The 13,015-nt window shown below is 37.7% G+C and overlaps 1 protein-coding gene across 1 annotated transcript in view; it reads right to left on the reverse strand.

Moving 5' to 3' along the window:
* The window catches only part of POLA1 (DNA polymerase alpha 1, catalytic subunit), a 282,451-nt gene that overhangs the window by 135,148 nt on the left and 134,288 nt on the right, over positions 1-13,015 (reverse strand). Inside the window, exons 33-35 of the mRNA XM_006920960.3 lie at positions 9,705-9,887; positions 8,973-8,977; positions 7,929-8,084 (exon numbers count right to left, since the gene is read on the reverse strand). Coding sequence (XP_006921022.1) covers positions 7,929-8,084; positions 8,973-8,977; positions 9,705-9,887 — 344 coding nt within the window. The remainder of the gene's footprint in view (positions 1-7,928; positions 8,085-8,972; positions 8,978-9,704; positions 9,888-13,015) is intronic.

Below are 13,015 nucleotides of genomic sequence, written 5' to 3' on the forward strand. Positions count from 1 at the left end.
ACACGACAGACTCTAGATGATGGAGTCAGACATGCAGTTGAGTTTTCCCTAAATACACAAGGTTACAGAAATCAAAGTGAAGAAAGGAATTCTGTCTGGGCACAAGCAGTTTTCTGTTGTTACCCATTTGTTTTTGGATATTTGACAATTCCTATGGCATTTCCTCCGCATTTCAAAGAACCTCCAAGTTTCCGTTCAGAGGAGGCGAACTGTATCGGAAGTTGCTGAAACCCCGGCCTTCTCTTCAACGGCTGGACTAGCACGTTGCTGGGTGGCTATCATCAGCTTTCGGGACTCATGTCCCAGCCAGCCTCGTGGCCTGTCCGAGCTTGTCATGCTAACCCGAGACCTTGCGGCATGCTACAGAAAGAGCGAGCATAGTGCAAATGGCAAGCAACTTGTTATTCATAAACGGCTATCTTACCATATGATGCACAGAATTCTCAACTAGGGTCCTCAAGTACGGTCACAGTCTCAATGTTGCTTCCTGTGACCAACCAACCTCTCAGAATATCATGAACTCATTCGATAACTTTTTCCCGAACATCTATAGGTTAGCACAATACTGGCTGCTGGCCTTAAAGGAGTTATAGCCTGGAGTCCTTTCCTGGCTTTTGGCCACCACCCTAAGCCGCCCTTGTTGGTGTCCTTTCCTAAGGCTGACTGTGAGAACCTATGCGGCAACACTGAAAAGCAAACTCCCATACTGGCGGACTGCAGGAAGGGCCACAGAGCAGCACGGCACGCTGTGACATCCTTCTGAGGGGATGGGACAGGAAGAGCAGCCAGATGACGAACGCTTTCAGATGGACGCTTCAGAAAGACAGGAGCAGCAAGGCCCCAGCCCAGGTCGGAATCTCTGGGGGTTCCGAGCACACAAAAGAACAGAGCCGAGCGATGTTCATCTACCATTATGCCGGATTGGGATAACGAGTATTGAGTGTTCTCTGTGTGCTTTCTAAGCCCCTGAAATGCATCATCCCATATAATTCTCCTTCCCACCTTATGTGGCAGGTGCCATTACTAACATCATTTTATAAGCTACGAGACTGTGGCTTGGAGAAGTTTGGTAACTAGTCCGAGTTACAGAGCTGGTAAGCAACTAGACAGGAGCTCTGACCTTGGTGTTTTGTGTCCAAACCTCACAGTCCACCACTGTGAGGCTAGCAGTGGCTGGTATGAAAATTGATATAACTGAATGTCGAGCTTTCAGAACGTAAGGAAGAACAGGCAAGGGCCGTGGCTATAATTGCCTCCACCTCTGACCAAGAGATCAAGAGGGTGACTATGCGTGTGCGGGGAATGACATGGCCCAAGCTCAGATCTTGCGCGTGGCTCTGGGGTCAGTCTTCTACAGTCGACACTGTACTCTGTGGTCAAAGCACCACAGAATTTGGTGTGGGTCCCCTGTTAGCTCCTCGCAATCATGCTCTCGTTCTCAGCCTCCCCAAACACGGTCCATGCCCTAAGGTTTAAGATTAAATGAGATCAAAGATAAAGAGGTGTTGTGATAAATACAGAGAACACAAGTGAATGTTGCTTATTCCAAAAAGGATAAGACTCAAGTAGCATGTAGGGCTGTATCTGATCTGATTTGCTTACTAGAACTCCTTTACAACAGCTAACATTTAAACCATGAGAAGCTGCTTGGGTAGAATATGTGGCTGTCACATGTTAGGGCACTGGACTTGACCTGTTGTCCACTTACGTTTGTTCGATAATAAATTTACTCACAATGAGACTCTTCTCCTGCCATCACCAGATCCCTTGTTTCTTAGTTTTCCTGTGAGAACACACCATGGCATAGCACCGAATCTTGCACCTGACTCAAATCAGCTAACTTCATATTCATACCTAATAAAAATCAGCCATTCAGTAATAAAAACATACCAACCCTCCGTCCATGGGCCCTGGTTTTAGAATACTACGTTTAAAAAATGCAATTGGTGTCCGTGCTGTTCATTTATGCTTAGCTTAAATGCTGTGAAGAAAAAAGAAATGCTGTGAAGCAATAAGAAATACTAATTCTCAAGATGTTCTTTTGTTTTGTTTTAATAAGATTTAGGATGAGTTCTACGGATTCCTAAAGAAATGATCCTTCTTCAAGCACCGCTGGGCAGCATGGATCGCGCTGCCTGTGTTGCTGAATGGGTGGATGGATATCTATTGCTTCTTTGCATGCCTTTTGTACCACTTATAATTATGCTGTTAAGAGTCTTTTCAAAAAAGAAACCCAATTTATTCTTTTTAAATGTTCTAAATATAAATGCAGAGGCAAGGAAATAAACAATAATTCCGATAGTGCTTCCAGTTTAAACTATTTTGAACTAATGTACCTGGGAGACTACTGCATATGGCAAACTACCAACTAAAAACTATCAGCCCACATCACCACAGGTAAGAAATGAGAAATTTTGAGGGTTATTGAACACCAAATAGTTGCAGTAGACAGGAGACAGTTACTGAACATCACTGTCTGGCTGTAAAACCCATGCAACGGGTTTTGTACTCAAACACCGAGATCCACCTGCACAGCAATAGCTCGGGCGTGCTGCTATACTGAGAGGGTGAAAGAGTGAGGGTGGGTGGGGGGCAATGGGGAAGGAGACTGCTTCGCCTCTAATTTACCAGATTTAATTACTGAGTTCTGTGCATTCCTAAAGAAGTGATCCTTTATCAGGCACCGTTGGGCACCATGGATTTGCTGCCCGTGATGCTGAAGGGGTGTCTATTTTCGTGGAGCAAACATTTTCAGCAATCTTTCGCCCTGCCCTCCTTGCATTTTTAGTAAAAGGTAGCTCCAATTCAGTCTTTGGCTTAATGACATTATGCTTGGTGGTTATTACATTTATCTTCGAGGAAGGCAAATCCATTCCAAAATTAACAAGCATTTTTTTTTTTTTTTTTGGCAAAGAAGGAAAAACAAGTTTAACATGGATTCTTCATACACTACAAGTCACTCCACTCCATTTCCCGGACGTGTGCAGGCCTCCAGAGGGACCCACAGCCAGCAGCATGCTGAGGGTCAGCATCGCCAGTCAAACGCTCCTTGCTCCATGTGAGCATAAGAAAATCTCTGCATCATGACGCAACCGATTGTGGACATTATTTTTGGAATTCCTCAGAAAAATGGGTCCAAAAGAGGTTTTATAAATATGTGGCTTATGTCACAATTAATATACTAAGAAGTGAAAGAGAAAAATACAGGCAGAGAGCAAGAAGGAGCGAGAGGAGTAACAGCTAGGCATCATCCACTTTCTTCGCCACCTTATGTAGAGATCGATTCTTGCATCATGACAATGAGAGGATGTTCATGCAGGATGTGATTTTGCATCATGATAGAAATATTTCTGGTCAATGTCTCTTTGCCTGATACCCGACTAGGGAAGAAATAAATTAAGGGTATGAAGTTGGAGAAAGGCACATACTGAAATTAGTAATCAGCGATATAAAATATAGAAGTGACAAAAGGCTTTATTTATCAATACTTTCATGACCTTAAAATCCTGTGGAATTTCGTGTCAACCTGAGAAATTTTGTATACTATTAATAAACCTTCTGTCCATATGACAGCAGTATAAAAAAAGAACTTAAGGGAAAACCAAGAAAGTATAACTTTAATTTGTTGGTTCCTTTGGTTACTAAATGTTGAAATGCATACACTACTGAGACACCAAAGAATAGCTCCTGTCCTCAGAAAGCTTACTTCAGAAAAATTCTGAGAGTGTAAAATCAATAGCAAATTTCTAAGGAATTCAACCACCAATTTCTGGTCTTAGCAACTAATCAATGGTTATCATATGCATGGCACTGTCTAGCTGCTCCCTGCTAGTTTTTCTAGATGGAGGGCCAGCAATATCTCTGTGTTTAAAAATCACAGTGAAGTGCTCTAAGAAATGCTGCTTTACAAGTGGCTAGAAACACCGCAAGGCTGGTAAGGCATGCATTTTGCCCCGCTGGAACACTCTAAAACCTGCGTAAGCCATCAATGAGAATTTAGGAGCATATTTTAGTTGACTATCCACCTTTAGAAACGGATGGCTCTTTAAGTATTAAAATGAGGGTTTAATGTACATTATAACTAATAGTACTTGAGATGAAAGTAAATGACCCACTACCCCCCTCCCAGGTACCAAGAGGGGTCAGATTTCCCATTTATGAGCAAGTCTTCAGGACAGGCAGCATCCCAATCTCAGACTCTCTTCTGCAGCTGCTTCATGGACGGCTGAGGGGAACACTTCAAAAATGAACCAGCTAAACAAACTTCCCAGCAGCACTTGACAGAGCTACACCTATTCTTCCCATTTCCAAAGCAGTGGAGAATTAATTACCAGTTCTATGGATCTATTGTAAGTATAATAGACTAAAGAGCTATCACAGACACATTTATTGTAAAAGCACAATCCCAAGAGTGTCTAGTGGAGGGCCAAAACGATTAACACAAATGCTTTGTCAGATCAAAGATAAAACCTGCACCGCCCAATTGAGGAATGAATTAGAACAGTGGGTTATCTTTCAAATTAACCAGGGCAGTTAGTGAGGAAAATTTCATGAAAGTGTAATTCTTAGCCTTTGTGAATCCACACAGCAGGCATTCTGCCAGCTGACAAGATGATGAAATTTTCATGCTTAAAAAAAGCCCTCTTCATTTCCCAATTTAGATTAGCTAGTGTTTCTCTCCCTTTTGTGTGTGTGTGTGTGTGTGTGTGTGTTTGCTCTTCTGGAGCAGAATTTTAAAAGAAGGGGAACACATATCAATTTTTCACTGTAAAATTCAATTTTTCAAAAACATCCCTAAAAGCTTAGAGATATAGTCTTTAAATTGGCTATTTATGATTTTCAAAAAAAAATAAAATAAAATAACAGTTCAATTTTAACTTTGGACAGAGAAACCAACAATGACCAGGGCACAAAATCAACTTTGAATTAAAGCTTTCTGTACTACTTCAAAGTCTTTTAATACTTCATCAAATCTCGAGATTAAGCACTAGAGTTGTTTTCCTCCTAAAGAAATTAATATATTACTTAAAATAGTCTGTTTGGTGCTTTTGGTATTTCTACGTATACTGAAATTTAAATGTTCTAGGAAATGAGAATTCGAGGGATCTAATCCTTGTTATATGGTGAGAGAGAAAAAGCATTTCCTCTCCTATTAAAAGAGCCAGTATTAAAATATTATATGGTATTCTCAGATACATAAAATCTTTAATGTTTGTTATCGCACATTTAGTCAGTCAGTGCTATTTATTTATGACAGAAAATAACAACATGTGACGTATTTTTTGAAAAGTGATTTAGAAGTATAGTATACTTTGTTACTGCAAACTTTTGTCCCTTTGTTCCTGACAACCCGATTTCTTGGTGATCAAGAACTGTGTTCTTTGGCAGGTTACAGTGTTTGGTCAAGTACCAGACTCCTCCACTGTGTTCCTGAAGCTTCTTTATGGCGATGCCTTCCCTCCTCAATGTACATTATACTTTCCCTGCAGTGATCCTAAGACTAAAATGAAAAAAATACTGAGACCCTTGCTCTCGGTCTACTAACAACTTTTACATCCAGTGGGTAGTATTTTTCAACTTGCAAAATAGGAGGAAACCCCTTTGGTCATTAGCTTCAGAGAACAGTCACTTAATCTCAGCACAGGCACAGCTTGGAGATATTGTGGGTTCAGTTCCAGCCAACCGCAATAAAGCGAGTATCACAATAAAACAAGTTATAATCTTTTTGCAGGATGCAGGAGGGTACAGCCTTAAATTTGTAAACACACACACACACACACACACACACAGATGCACACGCACACGCACAGACGCACACATAAATCAGTGAAGTCCAATAAGGCGAAGCGCAATAAAACGAGGCATGTTTGCACTTATTGCCAACATCCTTGGGTCCAGTACACTTGGTGCATTAATCTCCAGCAGGGCCACCACCACTATGGAGAGCACACTGAACGAACTGCAATCACTACCACTTGCACAATACAAAAGAAACTCAACGCATGACCCTCTACCTGCAAAAGTTCATTTATGTCTGGGGTGAGGAGGAAAGAAAGCAATCTACCAATGAAGTAGAACCTAGAGGTGTGTGAGCTTTCTGTATAAAAGCTCTGATCTTGAGAATATTTGAAATATTTGTTCAGCATGGGGCCATGAAAAGAACAAATAATGGATTTCTTTCACATCTAATCGCATACGACTAAGATCAGAAAGTAGAGAATTAGGTCCCTAATTTTAAGGACGGTCATATCGATCTTCAATTTTAAGAGTGACATCTGTATATTTTAATTAGAAATCCCTTAGGAAAGTCAACTGAGTGGGCAGTAACTACAGGAAAACTATTACTTGTGGTTAGGGAGATTGGCTGGCAGACAAGACAATCGAAGCGAATGCTATAGAAATCTTGGGTTAAATGTCTAGAGCCATAAAACTAGGTTATTTAGCTTGAAAAATACTCATAAAACCACTACCAACACCACCACAACACACAGACAATTAGGTTAGAAAGCCATCTTTCAGTTAGGGTATATTTCTAACTATACAGATCATTTTTCTGCCTACTCCCAACTTAGTCAAAACAGATTGTCCCTTCTAATAGAAGGAAATAGATGAGTTTCTTCTAGTATTAACATTTTCCATGGTGTAGATTTTGATAGACTAAACACAAAGAGAAAACTCAGAATTCTTCCCAAGTGTCAAGAAGCAGGCTCAACGAGGTCTGTAAATGAGGAGCTGAGTAGTTTTGATTTGGGCTCTTCATGCTAAATAAAGGCCTAACATCTCAGGCACTGAACATTTCATCTACTGTGGAATGTGAACCCACAGATAACCTTTATTCCCATCCAACTGTGCATTAAGTACAGCACAGCATTAGTCACTAAAACGTTTCAGATTTCCCAAAGTGTAGCCATAATTAGTATTTTAAAAATCTTCAGACAAACCTACTTAGGTTTTTTTTTTTGACAAATAACAAATGATTCTACTCCGAAATCACAATACTGAAACTCTGTTTTCACTCTTTAGATCATTAGATCCTAATGATCTAATACTCGATTTTCATTCAATGAGATCCATTTTAAAGAAAATGCTACGTGATATGTTAACTGATACATAAGTGGAAATTATAAAAAGATATTGACCAAAGTCATGGGTCTTACCTAACAGAACCTGAGCATTTTTGGAAATCTCTTGCAAGTAGCTTCTTTAAATAAGTTACAGTGAACTTTCAAGTAATAGAAATTTTGCTCAGATGACCAACTACATAATGAAACACTAAGAAAAATAAAATGAGAAATGTGGAGATTTTAATTTTTGAAGAGAAAAAAACTCATTCATGTGAAATGTGTTAAAAACAAAACAAAAACTTTGAAAAAAAGCCAGCTTTCTAACACAGCTCACTTACTGTTCTGGTATTTTTACTATATGTTTTAAAAATTAGATATTCTCTTTAAAATGCCAGACAAATTGCATTTAAATTTAAAAGATGTTTAGCTTTATTTCTTCGGACAACTAAGCTATGAAATGGTTTCAATTATCACATAAACACAAAGTCTTAGCTAGTGGGCAGTTTATTAACATCGCCACACATGACGTTATGGCTCCAATGCCAAAGATAAGCAAAGTTGATTTTCCCTCCTCTGTCCAGACATCTGAGTAACCATTTACTTTAGTCTTATTTAGGTAACAATAAACTAAAATGTTTCCCAATTATATTATTCATTTTTCCTTAAAAGCAAAAATTTCACTATTTAAAACAGTCCTCAGTAATAAAAGAGATGTAATGCTCAATAGAAAATCAAATCATTTTCCTCCCGTCATTTCAAAATTTTAGTTTCATAAAAAACCAATAATACGAAACCACATTCTTTTGAAACAAGTACCAAACCTAAATACATTGTGCATGTAAAAAACTCATTATGGATACTTACTTGGTAGTATTTTCTAATGTAACGTCTAATGTCCAAGATCAATTTATTGTTCAGCTGTACCATAAAGTTCAGAGGTGAAGTCTTACAGTCGATGTTACTGCAACGAAACAAAAGAAGCCAAGACAGACAAGTACAGAAAGTTATAAAAGGTTTATGCTGCTGTCCCAGTGTACAATATTCTTAATTCATTTTATCGGTGAGTTTTTAACCCTATTTTCTCAACTGTTTTCCTCCCAAAGATCTCCTTGGTCACACATACCTTCCTCTCATTTGCCACCATCATAATGGAGTACGAAGTCGAAGGGAAAATCCTAAAATCACTTTTTTTAAACATTCAATACACGACAGACTCTATGGATAAATTAATTTTCCTGGTGAAAATACCAGTGAAGTCACATTGTTGGAAATAAACATCCTTTTTAGACATATTAATCAAAAATTTTAAATTTGCGCTTATTCTGAACTTGGGTAAATGCTGACATTACTTTGCTTTCATATTGTCAACTTAATTTTAAGAATAAAGCCTAAAAATTAAGTGTTATACCACAAAGCGATCACTTACTGTCAGCTTAGCAAATCTAAAGTTTCTATAATCTGCCCCTGCCTTGAAATGTATTTGGGGGAGGGGAGGCAGGAGTAGATATTTGAAAGAATTAATTATTAGTAGTTGGAGAAAACATCCTGTTTTGTTTTGTTTTAAACAAAGACAAAGCAAATATAATATATAGGAAAACTGTTGGGGTTTCTGGAGCATTTGTTTTCCTTCTTGATACTTAAACATCTTGGTTTCCTGCTCCAATCTGGTACATAACCCTACCCGCCACGCTAAGCAATTCCAGGTGGAAGAGATTTCAGAGCTTGACATCGGCTCTTCCACAGTTAGCCCATCTGCAAGTCGTCAAGCCTCCATGCAATTAACTATCTTATTTACAGCTGTAATGAAGCAAAACTCAAGGATTTAGCAAGTATTGCTGATCTGTGTCTGCCTCTTCCTTGCACTTGCTTCCAAAGACCGCTTTGTTTTGATTCAAAAAAATGCAAAACATCTGCTGTTTGTCCAAATTAACTTAAAATAATTACTTTTAATTTAGATAAAGGATGTATTTTCTTTCAGTTTCAAGGTTTTACACGGTTCTGCTGCCTACTCATTTGCCAATGGCTAGCACATGAATAACACTACAGTAGAATCAAGTAAACTGGCCAGGTTTCAAGTTCTGATCCAAGGTCAATGATACATTTTTTGGCAGTACTTCTTGAAAGGAATGTCTCTCTGTGACTTTTTTTAATGTCTGACATGAAAAGACAGCAGAAAAGATAATCAGAGTACCTTTGTCAAAAAGGAGGCAAGTGGGATGTGTAAAGATAAACAAAAACTTTTCAAAAACACTTAGTTCCCATTAACTTGATTTAAGATAAAGAAAAATATTGCTCTAAGTCTTAATAAATTGGGTTGGGAGTAGGGAAATACAGGTTACTAATTAAGGAATTACAATAAAAATACTTTAAGATAATTTAGATATTTTAAGAGATTCCATTTAAAAACCAAGGCCAAGTACTCTAGGAAGCCAAAAACAATATTCAAGCACATTCTATTAAGAGTTTTCAAGCAAGAAATAAAGGAAGTTGTGAAGGCAGAATTCAGAGGATGCTGAAATTCTTTAAACACGCAAAAGCAATATGTATGCTTTTTTTTTTCTTTTTATACATATAGTGAGGAGAAAAGGCCTTTATACTAGTTGGCTTACAAAATGTAAAAAGGAACCAAAAAGAAACAACTAACCGAACACTCGAAGACACTATCATAAATATTCTCAATTCCACATGCGGGGCATGGACATTTGAATCTTTCACAGTCCCTGTATTTCTCTTCATCGGTGAGCTGTGCTGGGCCACCAAGTAGAACATCATTCTCTTCGTCTTTATGATAATGGTGAACTCTAAATTGGGTGGGGTCAAGTCCTATTGATATAAAAGAAAAAACAAATTCAGAAAGGTACAATTATTTGAATTCCCTTATCCAAAAAATACTGCAAAGAAAACTCACAAAAGAATGATTTTAAATCCACACACACACACACACACACACGAGCACTTGAACTCAAGATAGAGGCTCATATCACGTGGATAAATGGCTTCTTTTTTATAAGAGAGTATAAATAAAACAAGTAAATGACATTATAATAATGCAGAAATATGCCAGTGGACATTTGGGTTTGGAAGAAACTATTTTCTTAAAGTTACAGTGAAAATCCCAAATATGCACTGTTATTAAGAAAATCTTAAAATCAAAGTTATCACTATTAAAACTGAAAATAGAGAATAAAAATCCCATTAAAGAAAACAAGTTCACTGCTATTATTACAACTCCTTCAAGTGCAGACACAACTGCTAAGCCTGATTTCAATGCAGTGGTCGATTTCATCTTGGCTCAGTAGTTAACAGCATGTAGGTTGCAATCTAATTCAGTGGTTAAAATTCAGTAGCAGCATCTAAGACAAAACGTGGCACGGTTTGTTGGTGTTCTGAATTCAGAAATTTGAAATATGTGCAAAAAAATGAATGTATAGATTCTATAGGCCAAAATGTCCCCATCAATCCTGACACCAAACATACCTTCCATGTTTCGATCAAAACAACACAAGGAATTAATTGATGCATAGGTTACGCTATCTTGTTCCCCCAAACTATTTGAGAAAAGAAACATTTTAAGGCCAATCAATTTAATTTATCCTTGGTCAAAGCATATCTGTCAAAATCCACTATTTGAATTTATACTTAAAGATAATTATTCTACACTATATCTTATAATATTTTCTTAAAAGTATCCCTTTTAAGGATAGCATTCCCTAAGAATTCTAGGCTATTTAGAAATCGAAGAAAAGCTCTCTTTATTTTAGTATAAAGGTAAATAAGTAAAATAAAACAGTCACTGAGCAAATAGCTCAAATATCAAAAATATCTAAAAATTGTTTTGATTCTATCAATAGCTGCAGATGTATTCAGAATTCAGTGACAAGACCCTACATCCTATTTGGTCAACTGTCAAGTGACATCTAGTAATTATAAAAGATTTGAGGCTGACTGACACGGTGGAAAGGAGCTGAACAAAGAATAAGATTGAGACTTTGAGTCTCAGTTGCTCATCTGCAAAATGGATGTGGTACCACTGACCATGCACTTTTGAAGTTTAAATCAGACGTTAGAGGACAAACTGTTTTCAGTAGTGGCTATGACGTGGTAAACACTCGCTATGTCATATGAACGACATTTAAATCAGACGATATTCATTCAAGAATTACGCATTTGGAAAAATAAGCGAAACACATGTTCATGCTGCATAGCAAGTTAATAGCTGCTCTTTGTAGGAATTTATCAAAGTGAATATTTCCTAACATGACAGTGTATAATAAAAACAAAGAATTCACAATCAAAACAACTTGAAAAACCATTCTTGGTGACATAAATTGCTGTGACAGAGGTCACTTGGCCCTAAGACTCAATATACACTTTTATTTTACAAGTTACCTATCCCCTAAGAGAAACGGCAAATTGGTGAAGTGTGTAGGAATCTATATGCTCTCGCTGAAAGACAAGGAGGGGCAGAAGAATTGAGACCATGCCTGTGAATGATGCCATTTCTTTTCTGTAGTGAAGGCTAACTGTTGCAAATTTCTTAAACTCTACTTGCGAATCCAACTATATTCACATAATGTCTTGCTTTATTTGCGATCATGATAAAGCAGCTTCACCATTTTCTCAGATGACATCATTATTCATCAATTTCTCAGACTGCTACTATTCGAAAAGTAAGGAAGAAGAAAATAACCAAGAAGTTTTCTAAAAGGCGAGCTTCTTTCACAACCCAAAAATCAAGGAACAAAACAACACTGGCTTTGCACATATAAAAAACCAGCCAGGCTGCGACAGGGAAGCAATGAAAGATCTTTCCAGGCTTCCCAACCAGCCACGGCCCCCTTAGTGTTCCTCAGGCCTGGGGCAGGCTGCCTGTTGAGTAAGCCAAAACTGGACATGGGCTACCTTGCTACTTATGGAGAAAAGTCCAACAAGTGGCCAAAAGTTAGAAAAAATTATCAGGCCTTGTGAAACATCTCCTACATTAGATGTCCATTTCCACAAGCAACCCTTATCTGCCCATGGAAATAACAAAGCCAACTGGCCTAGCTAATTACTTCAGATTTATTCTCAGGCTGAATTTTCTTCAAAAGAGGGGACTTCATCTCAGCATTCCTGGTCATAAGTCAATGTTAAATTTTTTTAAATATAAAGGGAGAAGACACTGTAATTACCTTAAAATATTAGGTATATAATGATCCTTGTACAAGTTTCTTGGATATAAAAATGTCATAAAAAGTGATTTTCTTGGGAGGACAATTATAAGTTCAATAGGCAAATCACAGAGGGCTAAATTAAATCTTTTAAAGAAAACATATAATGTCATGTTAAAAAATAAGGATCACTGCGCCAGCATCTTTCTTTTAAAGGTCAAACTCCAGGCTTAAACAAGCCCTCAACTCATTCAACATATAAATCAATCTTTCCAAATCTTCATGAAATTGGCAATAAGCAGCTTATTTCGAAGTTTGGAGAGACTTAAAAGTTTTCCTGCTTATACATAACTCATTAAGCTGGAATGAAACAGGAAAAAGTATCTGGTGCTGCCACCTAGAGGTAGATTCTGAATTTTTAAATGTGCCAAATAGAGGGGCTACATAGAACTCTATTTGTAATTACTGTCTCTTCAAAATTAAATGCTTTGTCAGAATAATAAAGCAAAAGCTTTATGATCGCAGTTGGCATACATGCGTCTACGCTCATCATACAGTAAGTAATCCTATTACTATTTGAGCAAGAGATGCAAAACCGAATTCCAAATTCCTTATCTTTTCTACTGAGAGCTTTCTCTGAATAACTAGCTTAAAGAAACAAACTTTATGCCCCATTTGAGAAAAGGAACTTCCACTTCTACTAGACTAGCTTTTGACAGGTGACTTCGATCATTTGGTCTGGCAGAGAATAAAAGAAGGAGCAGCCTGCTTGGCCTTGGCACCAGTTCCCTCAGGGAAACA

This window comes from Pteropus alecto, unplaced genomic scaffold, assembly GCF_000325575.1.
Source record: "Pteropus alecto unplaced genomic scaffold, ASM32557v1 scaffold659, whole genome shotgun sequence".
Lineage (NCBI taxonomy): Eukaryota > Metazoa > Chordata > Mammalia > Chiroptera > Pteropodidae > Pteropus > Pteropus alecto.